At 40.4% G+C, this 13,368-nt stretch overlaps 1 gene segment (V, D, J or C); it reads right to left on the bottom strand.

Annotated features, from left to right (window-relative positions):
* Window positions 1–3,544: 3,544 nt before the first annotated feature.
* On the bottom strand, window positions 3,545–3,889 carry LOC136322484 (immunoglobulin lambda variable 9-49-like). The segment is given in 1 exon segment: window positions 3,545–3,889. A coding segment is annotated over 1 exon segment (345 nt).
* Window positions 3,890–13,368: the final 9,479 nt, after the last annotated feature.

Genomic DNA, 13,368 nt, shown 5'->3' with positions numbered 1-13,368 from the left:
GGTGCACTGTGTGAGCACGGAGGCTGCTGTCCCATGCTGCACAGTGATAATAAGTTCTGTCCCCAGGCTGGAGCCCAGAGATGATCAGGGAGGCCAGTTTTCCTAACCTTCCTAAGAATCCGGGCAAGACCCATGGTGCCAACCATTGTCTCCACACTTGAGAACTTTGGGGGCACTTCTGGGAGCTGCTGGTAACAGAACACACCACACCCCCAATGTCTGTGCTACTCCCCTGCAGGAGCTGGTGACTTCCTGCCCCATGGACTGAGACCCTGCAGACACCGGAGACAGCGCCGACTGGCCCAGGAACCTGATGGTCATGAGAGAGACACAGAGGAAGAGCAAGGATGGTCAGTGAGCAAGGACAGGCTCAGGGCTGCTTGGCCCTTTCCCACCCAGCCCTGTGACTGGCCTACGGCCACCTGTGCAGTGAATGGAGTGCCAATCAGAGGCTCCCAGGTCAGGGTGGAGACTTCAACCCAGCTCTGTCCCAGACTCCTCAGCTGGACCTGGGCTCCCCAAGTCCTTCTGGTTACTTTCTGCAGCTCACCTTGAAGGAGAGGCCATTCATGCAAACCAGCCCCTGCCAGTTCCTGTCCAAGGTCACCCTAGAGCTTGAATACTCCCCTGCTGCCTGGAAAGCTTATCCTGGGAGGGGGTGGAGCTGGAGCAGGGGACCTGGTCTGTGATTCCCCAGGACCTGTGAGAACACAGTTGTGGGTCCCCATGAGCACAGAAAAGAGGGCCCCAGACTAGGGTCAGGTGTTGTCTCTCAGGTGGGATCACAGCGCAGACCTCTCGGGTACAGGTCACAGCACTCAGTGACACATGACACACAGACTCAACAGTAGGCTCCATCTTCTCCACTGTCCGCTTACCCTCCCCCAAAGGATCCAGCTGGACAGCGTCCATGCACCAGGCATTTCTCATTTCTTCTCCCGGCTCTACTCCACTGTGACTTACCTGCTCTGCACACAGGTGTATAAGACTGTCCTGGGATCTGGGATCCCTGATGGAGACCTCTGGGGGCAGTGAGGAGGAAGCCCAGTGTGGACTCAGCAGCCACCGTCCCTCCAAGGCACCAGGATAAGCTCCATCCAGCCCCTCCCTCGGACAGACCAGAGCCTCTGCCCAGATCCGGGTGCTGCCCTCAGATCCTGGACTCTCTCCATCCGGGTTTCTTCTTTTTATGTTTATTTTTTATTTTTATTTTTTATTTTTTTGACAGAGAGAGAGTCAGAGAGAGGGATAGACATGGACAGACAGACAGAAACAGAGAGATGAGAAGCATCAATCATTAGTTTTTCGTAGGGCATTGTGACACCTTAGTTGTTCATTGATTGCTTTCTCATATGTGCCTTGACCATGGGCCTTCAGCAGACCGAGTAACCCCTTGCTTGAGCCAGCGACCTTGGGTCCAAGCTGGCGAGCTTTTGCTCAAACCAGATGAGCCCGCACTCAAGCTGGCGACCTCGGGGTCTTGAACCTGGTTCCTTGGCATCCCAGTCCGATGCTCTATCCACTGCACCACCGCCTGGTCAGGCTTTCTTTTTTCTTTTTTCTTTTTCTTTTTTTTTTCTTTTGACAGACCATCCTGGTTTCTTCTTTCCTCAGCCCTCCTACCTCTGCCTTCAGTAGATCTTGAGCTCCCAACTCTTGGCATGTAATAATAAAAGGAGCATGGTTTTATTTGTAATCCACATATTACATGCCTGATTCAAGAGTGAATTCACAGAGGGCAGCATCAGTGTATAAACCATGTGGTGGATGCATTTCCTCCGCAGAAACCTTCCCTCCTTGGGTTAAGAATTTTGCCTGACCTGTGGTGGCACAGTGGATAAAGCGTCAACCTGGAAATGCTGAGGTCACTGGTTCAAAACCCTGGGCTTGCCTGGTCAAGGCACATATGGGAGTTGATGCTTCCTGCTCCTCCCCCCCTTCTCTCTCTGTCTCTCACTCCTCTCTCTCTCCTTCTCTCTCTCTCTCTCTCTCTCTCTCCCCCTTTCTCTCTCCTCTCTAAAATGAATTAAAAAAAAAAAAAGAATTTTGCAATTGGCAACCACTAAGGACCCAATTGAGACTGTCCAGGAGAAGCTCATGCGTTTTTGATCCTGTGTCTATACTTCCTTTTGGGCCACTGAGTGTACTGCAGTCCCTTAGAGTCCCAGGAGAACACAGGACCTGCGCCCACAGCACACGTGACCTGACCCTCAGAGTGCTTTTGTCTGTCCTCACACGTGGTCTCTAGAGGAAGCTCACACGGTCCCTGTTCTGGAATTGCTCTCTTGGTGAGAAGAAATTGAGGTGGTAGGAAAGCAGGGCTCTGCTGCTGGCTGTCGCCTGGAAAGCCACCCTGACGGCGAGGTTCCCACAGGAATGAGACTGGAGGAGCAGTGACGGAGTGAGTTTCCGGGTAAAGGACCACACCTGTCTTTCAACAGCACTTTTGTTCCTTCCGGATGGAGTGGGCTTGTGCGCACAGGATGGGGTGTTTTTATGAGTGTGATTCTGAGTGTGCATTTATATGTGTTTTTCTCTAGAATTATGAACCTTAAATCAGTGGTCCTCAACCCCCAGGCTGCGGATGGTACCAGTCCGTGGGGCATTTGGTACCAGTCTGCAGAGAAGGAATAAATAACTTACATTATTTCCATTTTATTTATATTTAAGTGTGAATGATGTTTTATTTTTTAAAAATGACCAGATTCCCTCTGTTACATTTGTCTAAGACTCATTATTGATGCTTGTCTTGGTCACGTGATACATTTAATCCGTCCCACCCTAAAGGCTGGTCTGTGAAAATATTTTCTGACATTAAACCGGTCCTTGGCCCAAAAAAGGTTGGGGACCACTGCCTTAAATGGCATATCTGCCAGTGTTGATCTCTAAATAATTTTTTTTAAATGCTTATAATTATGATTACTATTATGTGTGTTTCAAAATTTACCACATATTACACCTCCAGTGTGTATGATTTATTTTATGTGACTATAACTCAATACTTTACAAAAAAAAAATCCATCACCACCTGGGTTATATGCTCACAGGCTCTAAGTAGACAAGCTGTGTTTCAGAATCACCGCTCTATTTGGTGAGTAACAGCGACACTTACTCATGACCATAGTGCCCTGCAGGCCTCTGTCCTTCTGGCACCTCAGTCTGACTGATCATGATGGAGGAAAGCAGCTTCACCATCTCATCTCTCCTGTGACAAAGATTGAAAGTTGGGTGAATTGTTCAGAGTCACTCTTTCTGTGATAGGGAGCCGGACATGTGCATGTACAAACTCTCATTTTCAAGAATAGCTGAGAAGACATTTTATAGCCAGGGGAACATTCTCTGAGTAATAAGAACAGGTAGGTTGTGCAATGGCAAACCATCCTCAGAGGGCTTGAAATCTCTAAAATATTTGGGGAGTTGGAAACCCTCAGCCAGATCAGAAGGCTCCCTCTGAACTGTGAACCTGACAAACAGAAGGGCTGTGGGGACAGGGCGGGTGAGTGGAGGTTTCTGCCTCACTTCTCCTCTGCCGGTGTCACTGTGGTTACACAAAGCTTCTCCCCCTGATGTGCCTTGCTCCACAGAAGTAGTCAGCCTCGTCCTCTGCCTGGATGTTCTGGATGGTCAGGTACCGATCCAAGCCAAAGCCTGAGCCTGAGAAGCGATCGGGGACACCACCTCCCTTGGATCTGGAGATACTCCTGGTGCCCACTCGCATCAGGAACCGGGCGCCCTTCCCTGGGCCCTGCTGGTACCAGTCCACATTGTAGCGGCTGTAGCCACTGCTCAGGGTGCAGGTGAGCTTGGCCGAGGCTCCCGGGGAGGCAGATGCAGTCAGCGGCTGGGTCAGCACAGGCTGGGAGAGGGACCCTGAAACACAGACACCCATTATGCCCTAGAGGAAGGACAATGGAGAAGGACATTTCCAGCATGTGGTGGGAGGGGGTCCCAGAGAGCTGGGGAGTCAGGACACCAAGGATGTCCTGACCTGTGCAGTGAAGGAGGGTGAGGAGGAGGAGTGGAGTCCAGGCCATCACATAGACACCGCAGAGCTCTGCTGTGGTGACATCCTGCAGGTCTCCTTTATTCCCTGTGACCCAGGAGAACTGGGCCTTCCATGTAAATTAGTTTATCTCTTCCAGCACAGAAAACATCTGCATCCTGTGGGTCTTCCCCAGTGATTGAATGTCAATACCTAAAGGGGTGGGCCTTACTGGGCCTGGCCTGTGGTTCCCCAGGGGCCCAGAGAGAACACAGCTGCTGGGCCCAGTGAGCACTGAGCAGAGACCAGAGGACGGCCTGGTGTTCCAGCTGAGAGCATTTTCCCACTCTGCCCTCAGCTCCCCCATCTTAACTGTTTGCATTGCTGTTGCCCAATTGATGAAATCATATAACCCAATATTGATAAACTATTTTGAAACATTTTTTTTAACTGAAGTCCAAAATTTACCTAGAGTTGACTGCTTGAGATGCAAAAGACTATGGGTTTTGATAAATATGTGGGTCATGTCACTGTCACAGTGACATAGACTAGTTTTATTGTTTCTTGGCCTTTTGGTGAAGATCAAGTGTGAAGAATATGTTTTTTTCTTCTTTCTTTTTTGAGAAAGTGGAATAACTCTTTGCATGGCCTTGGATGGGAACACAGCCAACAAGAAAAGAATGTTTTGCCAAGAGAATTGTTTTGTGACTTGAAGGTAGGTCACTGAAACAGGTCTATGTGACTGAAGGCAGTTGCTGGGCTTTTTTCTCAGTAAAACATTCTCATAAGATTTCTGTTCCTTTCAAGGTTATCCCTTGAGATAAAGAGAGGAATGTTGTGGGAACCATAGAAGCAATAGCAATTAATGCCTTTTGATATTATATTGTTATTAAGCTATCATGCAGGTGTACTCCATGTATCTTTAAGTAAAAGTTATGCTTGATGTTATGCCAATTTCTCAGTAAATAAACTTTTTGAAGTCTTGTGAATAAAAATAGGACACAGTGCATACTCCGGGCCATATACCTGAGTGAGCGGTGGTCCTTTGCTAGTCCATGATGATTTCATCTGCTGATCTCTCTCTCTGTGCCCCTGACTCACAACAACATTTGGCGCCTACCATGAAACCTTATGAAGAGATTAGGAACAGGCGGAACCCCGAAAGGGTAAGTTGGACGTGCTGTGTACGCGAAACTTTCAGGAAAACTAGCAAAGTCATTGGGAATTCCCATTCGTTATTAGACAATTATGTACAAGTTTTAAAATCCTTTTTAAAAGGGTCTGGGATTCAGATAAAGGACAAGGTTTTGTTAAGTCTTTTAAATGCTATTCAGAAACACTGTTATTGGTATACTCCTGAACATCATAATCAATTGAATTTGAATGTTTGGCAACAAGTAAAAAAATCTTTACGCTGTGCTCATCAGCATGAAGATCTGCTTGATGCTGAAATGTGGGCTGCTTATAATCTTTTTTTTAATCTTATTTTTATTAATTTTAATACAGTGACATTGATAAATCAGGGTATATATGTTCCGAGAAAACAACTCCAGATTATTTTGACATTTGATTATGCTGCATACTCCTCACCCAAAGTCAAATTGTCTTTTGTCACCTTCTATCTGGTTTTCTTTGTGCCCCTCCCCTCCACCTACCCCCTTCCTCTCCTTCCTCACCTCCTCCCCACCCTTCCACCCACCCTCTGTTACCATCATATTCTTTTCCATGTCTCTGAGTCTCATTTTTATGTCCCATCTATGTATGGGTTCATGTAGTTCTTAGTTTTTTCTGACTTACTTATTTCACTCTGTATAATGTTATCAAGGTCCATCCATGTTATTGTAAATGATCCGATGTCATCATTTCTTATAGCTGAGTAATATTCTATAGTATATATGTACCAAAGCTTTTTAATCCACTCGTCCTCTGACGGACACTTGGGCTGTTTCCAGATCTTCACTATTGTGAACAATGCTGCTTTAAACATGGGGATGCATTTCTCCATCTGGAACCATTCTATGGTGTCCTTGAGGTATATTCCTAAAAGTGGGATAGCTGGGTCAAAAGGCAGTTCGATTTTCAATTTTTTGAGGAATCTCCATACTGTTTTCCACAATGGCTGCACCAGTCTGCATTCCCACCAGCAGTGCAGGAGGGTTCCCTTTTCTCCACATCCTCACCAGCACTTATTCTGTGTTGTTTTGTTGATGAGTGCTATTCTGAATGGTGTGAGATGATATTTCATTGTGGTTTTAATTTGCATTTCTCTAATGATTAGTGATGTTGAGCATTTTTTCATATGCCTATTGGCCATCTGTATGTCCTCTTTGGAGAAATGTCTATTCATTTCTTTTTCCCATTTTTGATTGAATCATTTGTCTTCCTGGTGTTGAGATTTACAAGTTTTTTGTAAATTTTGGTTATTAACCCCTTATCAGATGTACTGTCAAATATGTTCTCCCATTGTGTAGTTTGTCTTTTTATTCTGTTCTTATTGTCTTTGGCTGTGCAAAAGCTTTTTAGTTTGATATAGTCCCATTTGTTTATCCTGTCTTTTATTTCCTTGCCCGTGGAGATAAATCAGCAAATATATCACTGCGAGAGATATCAGAGAGCTTACTGCCTATGTTTTCTTCTAAGTTGCTTATGGTTTCATGCCTTATATTTAAGTCTATTAACTATTTTGAGTTTATTTTTGTGAATAGTGTAAGTTGGTGGTCCAGTTTCATTTTTTTGCTGGTTGTTGTCCAATTTTCCCAACACCATTTGTTGAAGAGGCTGTCTTTACTCCATTGTATGCCCTTACCTCCTTTGTCAAATATCAGCTGTCCATAGAGCTGTGGATTTATTTCTGGTTCTCCACTCTGTTCCATTGATCTATGTGCCTGTTCTTATGCCAGCACCAAACTGTTTTGAGTACTATGGCCTTTTAGTATAGCTTAATATCAGGAGGTGTAATACCTCCCCCTTTTTTCTTCTTTTTTAAGATTTCTGTGGCTATTCATGTTCTCTTTTGGTTCCATATAAATTTTTGGAATATGTGATCTATATCTTTAAAGTATGTCATTGGCATTTTAATTGGTATTGCATTAAATTTATAAATTGCTTTGGGTAATATAGATATTTTAATGATGTTTATTCTTCCTAACCATGAGCACGGTATATGCTTCCACTTGTTTGTATCTTCCCTGATTTCTTTTATCAATGTTTTATAATTTTCCAAGTACAAGTCTTTAGTCTCCTTGGTTAAATGTATTTCTAGGTACTTTATTTTTTTGGTTGTAATAGTGAAAGGTATTGTTTCCTTAATTTCTCTTTCTGACTGTTCATTGTTGGTGTATAAAAATGCCTTCGATTTCTGAGTATTAATTTTATATCCTGCCACTTTGCTGAATTCAGTTATCAGATCCAGTAGTTTTTTAACTGAGACTTTAGGGTTTTTTATATACAATATCATATCATCTGCAAATAATGATAGCTTTACTTCTTCTTTTCCAACTTGAATGCCTTTTATTTCTTCTTCTTGTCTGATTTCTGTGGCTAAAACTTCCAGGACTATGTTGAATAAGAGTGGTGAAAGGGGGCACCCCTGCCTTGTTCCTGATCTTAAGGGGATTTCTTTTAATTTTTGCCCATTGAGTATGATGTTGATTGTAGGTTTGTCATAGATGGCTTTTATCATGTTGAGGTATGTTCCCTGTATTCCCACTTTGTTGAGAGTTTTGATCATGAATGGGTGCTGGATTTTATCAAATGCTTTTTCTGCATCTATTGAAATTATCATGTGGTTTTTCTCCTTTCTTTTGTTTATGTGATATATCACATTGATTGATTTGTGAATATTGTACCAGCTTTTCCTCCCCAAAATAAATCCCACTTGGTCATGGTGTATGGTTTTTTCCATATATTGTTGGATCCAGTTTGCTAATATTTTGTTGAGGATTTTAGCATCTATATTCATCAGGGATATTGACCTATAATTTTATTTCTTTGTGTTGTCTTTGTCTGGTTTTGGAATCAGAACTATGCTTGCCTCATAAAAGGAGATTGGAAGTCTTCCTTCCTCTTGAATTTTTTGAAATAGCTTGAGAAGGATTGGATTTAATTCTTCATTGAATATTTGGTAGAATTCACTTGTGAAGCCATCTGGCCCAGGACTTTTCTTTGTTGGGAGTTTTTTGAAAACTGTTTTGATCTCATTTGGTGTAATCATTCTGTTTAGGTTTTCTGATTCTTCTAGATTGATTTTTGGAAGAATGTGTGTTTCAAGGAATTTCTCCATTTCATCTAGGTTGTCTAGTTTTTTGGCATACAGTTCTTCATAATATTTTCTTACAATATTTTGTATTTCTGTTGTGTCAGTTGTTATTTCTCCCCTCTCATTTCTAATTTTATTTATTTGAGTCCTCTCTCTCTTTTTCTTGGTGAGTCTAGTTAAAGGTTCATCAATCTTGTTTACCTTTTCAGAGAACCATCTACTAGTTTCATTGTTCCTCTGTACTGTTTCTTTAGTTTCTATGTCATTTATCTCTGCTCTGATCTTTATTATTTCCTTCCTTCTACTACATTTGTACTTTACTTGCTGTTCTTTTTCTAGTTCTTTTAGATGCAGGGTTAAGTTGTTTTTATTTCTAGCTGCCTAAAGTGTGACTGTAGTGCTATGAACTACCCTCTCAGTACTGCTTTTGCTGTGTCCCATAAATTTTGAGTTGTTGTATTTATTATCATTTGTTTCTAGGAATTTTTAAAATTTCTTCTTTGATCTTATTCTTAAGCCATTCATTATTTAACACCTGTTATTTAATTTCCATATGTTTGAGAATTTTTGAGCTTTTCTGTTGTGGTTGATTTCTAGTTTCATGACATTGTGATCAGAGAAAGTGCTTGATATGATTTCAATCTTTTTAAATTTGTTGAGACCAATTTTGTGCCCTAATATGTGGTCTATCCTAGAGAATGTACCATGAGCACTTGAAAAGAATGTACCTTCTACAGTTTTAGGGTGAAAGGTTCTGTAGATATCTATTAAATCGAGTTGATCTAGTGTGTCCTTTAAGTCTGCTCTTTCTTTGTTAATTTTCTTTCTTGAGGATCAATCTAGTGATGTTAGAGAAGTATTGAAATCCCCTACTATTATAGTATTGCTGTTGATCTCACCCTTTATATCCATCAACGTCAGCTTTATATATTTAGGTGCTCCTATATTAGATACATAGATATTTATAATAGTTATGTCTTCCTGTCGGATAACTCCCTTTATCATTATGTAGTGACCTTCTTTATCTCCTAATATATCCTTTGTTTTAAAGTCCATTTTGTCTGATATAAGTATTGTTACCCCAGTTTTTTTTTTCATTTCCATTTGCATGAAATATTTTTTCCATCTTTTTACCTTTAGCCTATGTGCACCTTTTGTTTTAAGTTGTTTCTCTTGTGGACAGCATATGTACAGTTCTGTTTTCTTATCCATGCAGCTACCCTATGTCTTTTGATTGGATCATTTAATCCATTTACATTTAAGGTTATTATTGATATGTAGTTGTTTATTGCCATTTTATTCTTAAAGCTGTATTCCTCTTTTGCTATATTCTTTTCCCACTTTGATCTGTTTACACCATGCCCCTTAACATTTACTGCAGCATTGGTTTGGTTGTAATAAATTCCTTGAGTATTTTTTTTTGTCTGGGAAACTTTCTATTTCTCCTTCAATTTTAAATGATAGCCTTCCTGGATAAAGTAGTCTTGGTTGTAGGTTCTTGTTCTGCATTACTTTGAATATTTCTTGCCATTCCCTTCTGACCTCAAGTGTTTCTGTTGAGAAGTCTGATGTCATCCTTATTGGGGCTCCTTTGTAGGTGATAGCCTTTTTTTCTCTAGCAGCTTTTAATATTTTCTCTTTATCACTTAGCTTTGGTATTTTAATTATGATGTGTCTTGGTGTAGGTTTCTTTAGGTTTCTCTTTAATGGAGTTCTCTGTGCTTCTTGAACTTGTGAGAGTTTCTCTTGCATTAATTTAGAAAAGTTTTCAGCTATGATATGATTGAACAAAGTCTCTATTCCTTGTTCTTTCTCTTCTTCTTTAGGAACTTCTATAATGCGGATGTTATTTCTCTTTATGTTGTCACAGAGCTCTCTAAGAATTTCCTCAGACTTTTGAATCTCTTTTGTTTTTCCTTCTTTGCTTTCATGCCTTCATTACATTTGTCCTTCAACTTGCTGATTCGATCCTCAGCTCTATCCATCCTGTTTTTAATTCCTTCCATTGTGGTCTTCATTTCTGATATTGTATTTGTCATCTCTGACTGATTCTTTTTTAATATTTCAATATCCTTTTTTATACTTGCTATTTCTTTATTTAGGTGTTCATAATGACCATCCTTTCTTTTTTCTTTTTTCTTTCTTTTTTTTTTTTGAATTTTTCTGAAGTTGGAAATGAGCAGGCAGTCAGATTGACTCCAGCATGCACCCGACCGGGATCCACCTGGCATGCCCACCAGGGGGTGATGCTCTGCCCATCTGGGGTGTTGCTCCACTGCAACTGGAGCCATTGTAGTGCCTGAGGCAGAGGCCATAGATCCATTCTCAATGCCCGGGCCAACTTTGCTCCAATGGAGCCTTGGCTGCGGGAGGGGAAGAGAGAGGCAGAGATGAAGGAGAGGGGGAGGGATGGAGAAGCAGATGGGCACCTCTTCTATGTTCCCTGACTGGGAATTGAACCCGGGACTCATTCACGCCAAGCTGATGCTGTACCACTGAGCCAACCAGCCAGGGCCCATAATGACAATCCATTGTTGTTCTAAGATCCATAAGCATCCTTACAATCATTATTTTGAACTTTGATTCCAGAAGTTTGGTTATTTCCATATCACTCAGTACATTTCCTGGATGTTTCTCTTGTGGTTTCATTTGGATTGCACTTCTCTGTCTTCTCATTGTATCTATTTGGGTATTTTGTTTGTAGAGCTGGTTGAGTCTAGGCTTGGTGTTGTCTGCCTCCAGTTTTCAATTGCCTTATTTCTAGGTCTTCTTGGGTTGGCATCAGCTATTATTTGTAATAAAGTTTTGGATTTGAAATGCTTTGAATCTTGGTTTGTTTGTGTTCTTAACAGGTGATTGTCTTGTTTGCTGATCTCAGCAGGGGGCTTATTTGAAATTGTACTCAGGAAGGGACTGAGATATATTTAGGACAACTTACGTGTAATTTTTATATAATTAACTGCCCTTAATTAAATGTGCAATGTGATAAATTAATAAATGTATCTGTCTCCGCAAAAGTGTTCACTTGTCCCTTTTGAAGTCTTCCCTTCTGCCATCCAGTCCCCAAATCCAGGGAAATCCCTAATCTTCTTTTATTATTTAAAGATAGTTTACATTGCATAGAATTTTAAATACATTGAATCTCATTTTTCTTGGGTTTTTTTTTTCTGATTTTCTTAATTTAGCATATTTCTGAGGTCTCACCATGGTTTGCATTTACTAGCTCTTCCTCACTAAACAGTGTCCATCAGACCACTATCCCACAGCGTGCGTACCACCCATCTGCTGACAGGCATTTGAATTGTTTCCACACTGGGGCTACAATATAAATAAACACATTCATGCATATGTGTTGCTATATGTCTATTGATAACATAAATGTTTAATATATTCATTAGTGAATATAAATCTTAATATATAAATTTATATATACTATAAATAAGTAATATTGCTATACATATTTGTGGACAAGTCTTTGCATGGACATGAACTTTAAATTTTGTAGGTAAAAACAACAGCTGAATTATAAGGGAAGCATACGTTTAAGTTTATCAAAAACTCTTGTACTATATATTTTAATTTATCTATTGATTTGAGAGAGAAAAAGAGTAAGGGAGACAAAAGCATTCTTCTGTTCTTGTATGTACCCTGACCACGGGTCTAACCCTCAACCTTGGCGAATAAGGATGTCGTGATAACCAATCACACTGTCTGGCCATGGCGTGTTTTCTAAAGAACTTTATTAAATTCACATTCCAACCTGAGAATTATTAGGCCACATCTCCTCTCAAAACTGGTCTGATCAGAATTTTATTTTTGCAAATTCTCATACATGTGCCTTGATTGTTTGGTTTTAATTTCTATTTCCATATTATGTAATGATTCTGAACATCTTGTCATGTCCTTATTTGCCATCATATATCATCTTTGGTGAAGTTTTGCCCAGATTTAAGTGAATTGCCTTCTAAGTACCAACTTGTAGGAATTTTTTATATATTATTGATACAAGTCCTGTATCGAAGATTCAGCTTACATACACTATATATCCTACAAGTCTCTCAGTTGCCTTATGATCACCTTAACAGTACCCTTCAAAGAGCAAGGGATAAAGTCTAACTTATCAATTAAATTTTTATGCATGGTGCATATTATCTCATTGTAGTTGTAATTTTCTTTTTGCTAATAATGTATTGTTAACAAGTTTTTCTTCAGTTGATTATTGACCATTTATAAATTTCCTTATATGAACTGTTTGTTAAAAATCTTTGGCCCATTTTAATGTGTCATTTGTCTTTCTATATAAAACTGTAGTAATCTTTAATCTACTTTTTTATTTTAAATATTTTATCAACATTGTTGTTGTCTTTTAACATGTGCACACAGTGTCACACACTTGAATGATCTGTCTGCAGAAAGAGATTTTGTATGCCCAAGCAAAAAGTAAAAATTTAAAAAGACTCTGTGGGCTTTTATTATTATGGACAATTATATCTACATTACTTACAAACTTATTGCCATATCTGTCCAAAAAAAAACATCATGAGAGGCAAAAAAAAAAAAGAATCTTGGAGAAGTTCTGGCCTAGTAGCTCACTTGGTTAGAGTGTTGTCCCAACATGCCAAGGTTATAGGTTCAATCCCCAGTCAGGGCACATACAAGAATCAACCAATAAATGCATAAATAAGTGGAACAATGAATCAATGTTTCTCTCTCTTTCTCCTTTCCTATTTCTCTCTAAAAATTTTTAAAAAAGAATCTTGGGGAAATTTCAACAGTGGCATAGCAGAGCTCTCAATATGAGAAAGCTAACAGAACGTGGACTTTTGCTGTGAATTTTTCTGCAAAATACAGGAGAGGTTTGTCAATGGGCAGAAAGTAAGAAAGCAGGCTGCCTGACTTAGGCTTTGGCGATCAATTTCCTTACAGCGTTGTGCGGGGTCATTGAGAAAATGCATCCTCTCTCTCTGGAAGCAGTTTCAGAGCTTTTCCAATTGCAATGGCCTTACCCTCATCTCTTAGTTGAAGCGACCCATCTGAGGGAAGCCTCTACAAGTCTCTACAAGTCTCGAAGCAGAAGCTTCCTGCTGTCTTTACACGACCAAAGCAGACGTGAGCTTGTTTCACAAAA

The sequence above is a fragment of the Saccopteryx bilineata genome, chromosome 2, assembly GCF_036850765.1.
Source record: "Saccopteryx bilineata isolate mSacBil1 chromosome 2, mSacBil1_pri_phased_curated, whole genome shotgun sequence".
Taxonomy (NCBI): Eukaryota; Metazoa; Chordata; class Mammalia; order Chiroptera; family Emballonuridae; genus Saccopteryx; species Saccopteryx bilineata.
Note: the sequence above shows the minus strand (reverse complement) of the source record. Positions and strands in the feature narration are given on the sequence as shown.